The sequence below is a fragment of the Eucalyptus grandis genome, chromosome 9 (genome assembly GCF_016545825.1).
Source record: "Eucalyptus grandis isolate ANBG69807.140 chromosome 9, ASM1654582v1, whole genome shotgun sequence".
Lineage (NCBI taxonomy): Eukaryota > Viridiplantae > Streptophyta > Magnoliopsida > Myrtales > Myrtaceae > Eucalyptus > Eucalyptus grandis.
The window spans coordinates 22069202-22076625 of NC_052620.1; the positions used below are offsets into that span (position 1 = coordinate 22069202).

At 39.0% G+C, this 7424-nt stretch overlaps 1 protein-coding gene across 1 annotated transcript; it reads left to right on the forward strand.

The window, feature by feature from the left end:
• The first annotated feature begins 775 nt into the window (after positions 1-775).
• LOC104420438 (MDIS1-interacting receptor like kinase 2) lies at positions 776-1936 on the forward strand. Its single transcript, XM_018862401.2, has one exon. The coding sequence runs from the start codon at positions 776-778 to the stop codon at positions 1934-1936; it is 1161 nt and encodes a 386-aa protein (XP_018717946.2).
• The last annotated feature ends 5488 nt before the right edge of the window (positions 1937-7424 follow it).

The following is a 7424-nucleotide window of genomic DNA, read 5'->3' on the forward strand; positions in this document are numbered from 1 at the left end:
TGAAATTTCCAGCATGATCCCTCAAGAAATAGGAAATTCGATATCTCTCAAGGAATTAGAACTGGCTAAAAATAATTTAGTCGGTCCAATCCCTACTTCTCTTGGAAATTTAGGGAACTTAACAAAATTTAGCATCTCACAAAGCAATCTTGTCGGTCACATTCCACGTGAGATAGGTGAACTGAGGAATTTGAAGGTTCTTTATTTGTGGGAAAACAGACTCTCCGGATCCATACCCTCAGAAATAGGGAACCTCGCTTTTCTTACTAGATTAGATTTAGCTGTAAATAATTTAGTGGGTCCTCTTCCATCATCTATCCAAAATTTGAGCAATCTAAATCTTTTACACATTTACTCAAATCATCTTTCGGGCCCAATTCCTGAAGAGATTGGAAAATTGGTGTCTCTTGGAACATTAGATTTGTCTAATAACAGTTTGTGTGGGTCAATCCCGTCATCAATTGGAAGCCTAACCAATTTAAGCATATTACGCCTCAGCTACAATGACTTTGCTTGTTCCTTGCCTCCTGAAGTTAATCAAATTACTCGTTTGAGTGCTTTTGATTTGTCTTACAATAAACTTGAAGGGCAATTGCCAGATGAAATATACCAAGGGAAATTATTGCAAAATTTCAGTGTCATAAACAATCATTTCACAGGGCTCATTCCAAAAAGCTTGAGAAACTGTAGTTCATTTATAAGAGTGAGGCTTGACGGAAACCAACTTACAGGAAATATAACAGAAGCTTTTGGAATATATCCACAGCTGGAACTCATGGACTTGAGCCACAATTATTTGTATGGTGAGCTTTCATGGAAGTGGGAGAGTTGTCGTAATTTGACAAGCTTAACAATATCCAACAACAACATTTCTGGTGAGATACCTGCAGTATTTGGAAAGATGACTCGGTTACAGAAATTGGACCTGTCTTCAAATAATTTGAGTGGAGTGATTCCAAGGGAGTTGGCAAGCTTGCAGTTTTTGCTAGATCTCATCCTGAATAGTAATCGGATCACAGGTGATATTCCTAATGAAATAGGATTTTTATCCAAACTAGAGCATCTCAACCTAGCATCAAACAATTTCAGGGGATCAATTCCAGCGCAATTCGTTCAATGCACGAACTTGTTGAGCTTGAACTTGAGCAAAAATAAATTGGAGGGAACCATTCCTTCCGAGATAGGAAATGTGCGATTCCTAGAAGTTCTTGATTTGAGTCAGAATCAATTGACCGGAAGAATACCGCAAGAGCTAGGAAAGCTGAGAGTCCTCGAAACCATGAATGTCTCCCACAATAGCTTGTTGGGTTCAATTCCAGAGACTTTTGGTGATATGCTGGCATTAACTATTATTGATGTGTCCTACAATAACCTTGAGGGCCCTCTCCCAAATGTCAAAGCTTTTAATGAGGCTCCATTTGAGGCAATTCAGCACAATAAGAGACTCTGTGGGAATGTTGAGGCTTTACAAAAATGCGACTCTCCTATGAGCAAGAAAGGCAATGGAGATGGTGGACGTGGAACTACTGCTATCCCTGTGCTCACGTTCTTGGGATTTCTGCTTCTTGCTTCCATCGTGATCCTTCTCTTGATCTTTGTACGTCGTCCAAGAAAGAATATCAAGAGAGAAGACATTGGACGATTGAATGATTTAGATTTTTTGTGCATTTTGAATTTTGATGGCAAAGCTTTCTACAAGCAAATCCTTGAGGCCACAGAAGAGTTTGACTCCAAGTTCTATGTGGGAGAAGGAGCATACGGCATTGTTTATAAAGCAGAAATATCGACGGGTCAAATTGTTGCTGTCAAGAAGATTTCTTCGTCCCCTGAAGAGGAGATCCTTGACTTTGTATCTTTTGAGAGGGAGATTCAAGCCTTATCAAATATTCGCCATCGCAACATCGTCAAACTTTATGGGTTTTGCTCTCACTTATAACATTCTTTTATGGTATATGAGTACATTGAAAGAGGAAGCTTGAGAGCAATTCTGAATGATGATGAGAAAGCATCAGAGTTTGCATGGGACAAAAGAGTAAACATGGTTCGAGGAGTGGCGAACGCATTGTCCTATATGCATCACGATTGTTTTCCTCGGTGGATACATCGAGACTTGACCAGTAACAATGTTCTGTTGGATGCTGATTATGAGGCTCGCATTTCAGATTTTGGTACGGCAAGACTATTGAGGCCAGACTCATTAAGCTGGACTGCAGTTGCTGGCTCTATCGGTTACATCGCTCCAGGTACTACTATCCTTTAGGATTTTTGTTTCAATAACATTTAGGATCAAGAAAGGCATTATAATTGATCTGGATAGTTGAAGGATACTAAGTATGTGTAATCGAAATAATATCTGCACGTAATATTTTACCTATACCAATCACATGAAGGGGAATTAATGTTGTTAACTTTAGCGTAGCTGATGAGGTTATGAACACGTTTTGAATTCTTCACTTGCAGAGCTGGCTTATTCTACAATTCCAACTGAAAAATCTGATGTGTATAGCTTTGGAGTCATTGCATTAGAGACACTAATGGGAAAGCATCCAAGAGATATTGTCTCTTGGGAATGTTCATCATCGACCGAAATTGGGTCACCAGCATTATTGAAAGACGTGCTAGATCAGCGCCTCTCACCTTCTAGAGTTCGAATTCGAGATGCAGAAGACGTGGTCTCTATTGCAAGGCTAGCATTCATGTGTTTGCAAGCCGATCCGCGGCTTCGACCGACCATGAGACAAGTTTCCCAGGAGCTCCGCATTCGAGTACCACTAGAAATGACATTCTCTGCGGTCAGCTTGGAGCAACTTCGTGATCTCAATGGCAGGAAATTTCAAGGATCGCAAGGGGATTGTAAGTTTTGAAGTTAGCTTTCATGTGCACTGTTTGTTTGTTTGGCCTGTAAGTTGCTAGCAAAAAATTAACACCCTTGCTCAGAAAAGTTGCTCCTCTTTTGCGAGCCAATCAGAAGTATAATTGCCAATCTTATTCGACAATTTTTATTATCTTCTTATTTCTCACCTGTCCGCCATGTGAATTTTTTTCACTGCAGAGCCTACTTACCTATGAGCATCTTTGGAATGCTGCGCGTCGGTGGTCGTACTTTGGAGTCGAAGCATCAGAAATAATTGTGGGAAGGCTTCTGTCGTCGTCGTCTCATTTTCCTATTATCTTCCAGCTTGTTGCATTGCGATGATGAAACAATTTGCACAATGCATCGGATTGATACGGTTCGATGTGGTTTTCTCTTGCAAAAGCGATAGTGACACTACTATCTCCGAATTTTGTCTAGTGTGTCTGGCGTGCAATGTCAGTTTCACGCTTTTAGTGATTAAATTAGGTTTCTTGACTTTCGTATAATATGTAATGTAATTTCTAAGTTTCCATAGTTCTATTATTTTAATAAGCTGACGTGGGACACTAACTCAATAAAAAGTCACACCATGTGGAGAATAGCAAGGATGATAATGACTCCGAAAACTAGTCGAATCATGTAATAAATTGTGAAAATGAAGAGTGGGAAACGTTATTGAAATTTGAAAAATTCAATATTGAATATACATGCCAAGCGTGGAATAACATTACAAACTAAATACAAGTTGGAGAGCTTGACGTCATCATCCCCCGACAATACCAATGATGTGCTTGTAAGCTAATCCACAATTAGCTATGTTTGTTTCCATCTATGGTTAGAGGAAATTTTTTATAATCATGTTTTTGACTAATGGGTTACAAGTCATGACTCTCATTGACGCAAAAGTTAACCACATATAAATTTAGATGTTACTAAAGAAAAAAAAAATGGATGATGCCCATAATGCATAGCCTATCAACACTCCTTTTTCTTTTTGGAATTTTTTACTTTCTTTCCTAGTGTATGCACAAAAATCATTAATCTAAAAGCTTTCCAAACTAAATTGATGAGGATTACTTAATTAGTCAGAAGTTGTTGAACATATGGTATTCAAAATGTTAAGAAGTGTCCCTAGAATACCTGTTAAGGATCATTAATTGTGTTTTCAGAATGTAACATTTTTATCTGAAGTAGATCGCTTTATGGAAAAATGCCTTTTCAAGTTTCAAGATAGTCTCATATGTTTTTACTATTAGTGTATCTTGACTAATGCACCAAGAAAATTTGTCAGTAACACTCCTATAACCACGATTAATAAAGAAAAGGTTGTCACAATCCTCCTGACCCCAGTGGGTTTGATAGATTGGTAGGTGGGCACAAATAATCCTCTTACTAGGTAGACATTTCACTTAGTACGGACTCTTCCAAACTCTACCAATTGCAACTTCATCTTCTCATTAATGTTAACAATTGGTTTTACTCTAGAAGTCACCACAAATTTATTACGGATCAATTAGAAGGTAAGTAAGACTCAGGAGTCTATCTATCCCTTTTATCCCTTAAGATACATAAGACAAGTAATCATGAGTCATTTAGACAATCATATATAATCTAACAATATCAAAACAAATATAGTGCCGTAAAGGAGAGAACTCGAGCCATATCGGGCCAAATTAAAAATGGGTTGATTATTAAGACCCGTGACTAGACTCCAATGAGCTATGAATGAATTTAAATGTGTAACCAACCTAGTCTAATGAATGCGGATCCCTAGCTAGATGATGACAATGACATATTAAAAAAATAGAATGAAATTAAGCTTGAAAACTAAGTTTTATGATGCAGATGTTATCTAAATGCATTTTCTATATTTTGATCTTCTTTTAATTCCTTTCATTTTCCTTCATGAATAACTTAAGGCCTAAACGAGACTAAATACACCCTACGGCAGCAAACGAGCTATGATAGTAGAACCGGGCCTAAACATGATGCAAACCTAGAATTTGTCAGGAGAACATGGAAATATACATAGTGTCACGCCTTGACCCTAAAGTGCACAACATCCCTCATTCCTTATATGACATCCTGAAATTTCAATTATGTTTTCAATTGAGTGAATCAGGCCTTTCATTGACGCGATTATAGTGCTATTCTTTGAGCTGATCACTCTTGAGATAACTAGACTATCTGGGAAAGTCATTAAGAGATTTTAATGCAATAGACTTAAGAATTCGACCAGAAATCGACTACTCGACCGTGCTAATCTGCAGAGATCATTACGGCATAGTTAAAAGTCGATTAGAGATTAGAGATAGGTTGGTTCAACAGAGATATGTGACTAAACGTGGGTGATTCCACCAAATTACAAAATTCTCGTCGACTGATACTAAATTGATTTTTCTATCGTTTTGGTACCCTATGTCCGTAATTGAAACCTCGAGATTTTCATGATCACCGAGAATCACCAATGTGTCGAAGAGATTCAATATGGCTCGAAGAAAATCAACCATGGGTCAATTGCACTAATAATTTCTAAAAGCTACCCGATAACCTAAGTCACGCTAAAATCACGCCAGATTGAAATTAACCGCGAATTTGAATCCGATTTTAGAAATTGAAAGTTCTGTCATGTCACAAGTCATTTTAGGAATGTCGACTCATCCTCCGAAGATTTTTCTGCAAACTGAGGTTTTTGCCGAAAAGTCAATATAGAGCCGTTTTTGTCCAGAAAATTCATGGGATCTTTTTTTATCGCGTTTTTGTGATGCAAGTTGGTTCCATTGGCGAGAAAAAATGTCAATTTGATCGAGGACGTGATGGTGGAAGTTTTGAGGGCCGAATTGATTTGATTCAAGTAGAAATTGGAGAGGAATTGAGGGAAATTTGTACAAAATTCGTAGCCCCCATGCCCTCAATATTTTGGACCATCTCAATGGTTTCTAAGGCAAGATAATGGGCTGGAAAAACTACTAAGGAAGCCAGCTAGCAAGTGGGGTCAAGCCAAGGAGACAAGAGGATAGAAAGAGAAAGAAGTGGCCCCCTCCAACCTAGTTTTGGTCCCCTTCTTCTCCATCCGATCAAGCCCTCCATTCCAACAAGCTTGAAGCCTTCAAAAATCCCAGAGAAACCAAGGTCAACCTCCCTCCACCGTAGAGCAACCCATAAGAGTCGCCTAGTGTCGTCTCTACCATCGCGAGTCCCCTCGTGAACCGTGCAGATCCCGTGCGCCGTCCTGTCCCCTCCCGCATCCAGCTCATCCCTCAGGTCCATCCAGCCACAGTCGCAAGTCATTCCCATCACCTGAGTCGTCGTGAGTCATCGTCCAAGCTGCCGAAGCCTAGCCTAGCCGCTGCAACCCGTCGCCAGCCCACCTTGGTTGTTTCCAGCCCAACTAGTCCCCGGAGTAGCCCTTTCGGCCCACGAACGTAACCGAGAAGCCACGGGTCTGCCTTACACTATTTGGCCAGCTTTGGACCCTTTTTCTCAACCTCGAAAGGTGCTCCCACTTTGGAGTTTGTGGCCCCCCTCCGCCTCACTGTCGCCGTGGTCCCGTTGGATCGCTAATCTAGTGAGTTTATTCACTAATCTCCGCTTATGGAGTTAATTATGCTTAAGGGTTGATTAGTTTAGGTTAAGCTTGGATTAGGTGGTTAGTTAGAACGGATTAGCGATTTAATTGTTCGATATTACATGTTAGGTGGTTAGAGTAGTGCAATTAGCAAGTAGATAAGTCTTAGTATTTATTTAAATAGGTTCGGAATTTTCGGGCTCGTTTCGGCTTTTAATTAGGCTTTTCCGGCCTAAGTGTGCATTTTTGCTATTTATTGGTATTTATTAATTAATTTTGGTAACTATTTAATTAATTATTATTTTTCAAAAATTAGACCGGGATAACTGGTGACCGGAATTTTGTATCGATTGCAATGGTGTGATTGGTTTACTTATCTGGATGTTAATTTGTGCAATTTGAGTGTGAATTGTGATTTTGGAGTATTTATCTCAAAATTTAATATTTTCGGTATTTAATTAAAAATATCAGGCGTCGGTTTACAATGCCAAAAATGTGTTTATGGACTATTGGAATTAGTAGGATTTTCAAAATGGGAAAATATTGTACTTTGGTTAAGGCCGACTGTGTATCCAGACACGATTATTTTTATCGAGTATGATAAAAATGGTGAAATTGTTAGATGATCAGGATGGTATACTATATCAGCCTGTGGGCTTGATATGTCAGCTTATGGTGAGCAGTATACTGGTATACTATATCAGCCTGCGAGCTTTGATATATCAGCTTTTGGTGAGAATTGAGAGTATACTATATTAGCCTGCGAGCCTTGATATATTAGCTTAGAGTGAGCAGTATACTCTGTTATCAGCTTCTGGCAAGCTATGTTTATTTTCAGCTTTGGGTGAGCTATATTATCTATCTTTAGCTTAGGGTGAGCAATTCTTAATATGATCAAACTAGATAGATAGTATTGAATGAGTGGATCGAGAGATGGTCTAGATGACATGGAATCGACTGAGTCGATTGATCGATGACTCAATCTGGTTTGTTGCTTTGATG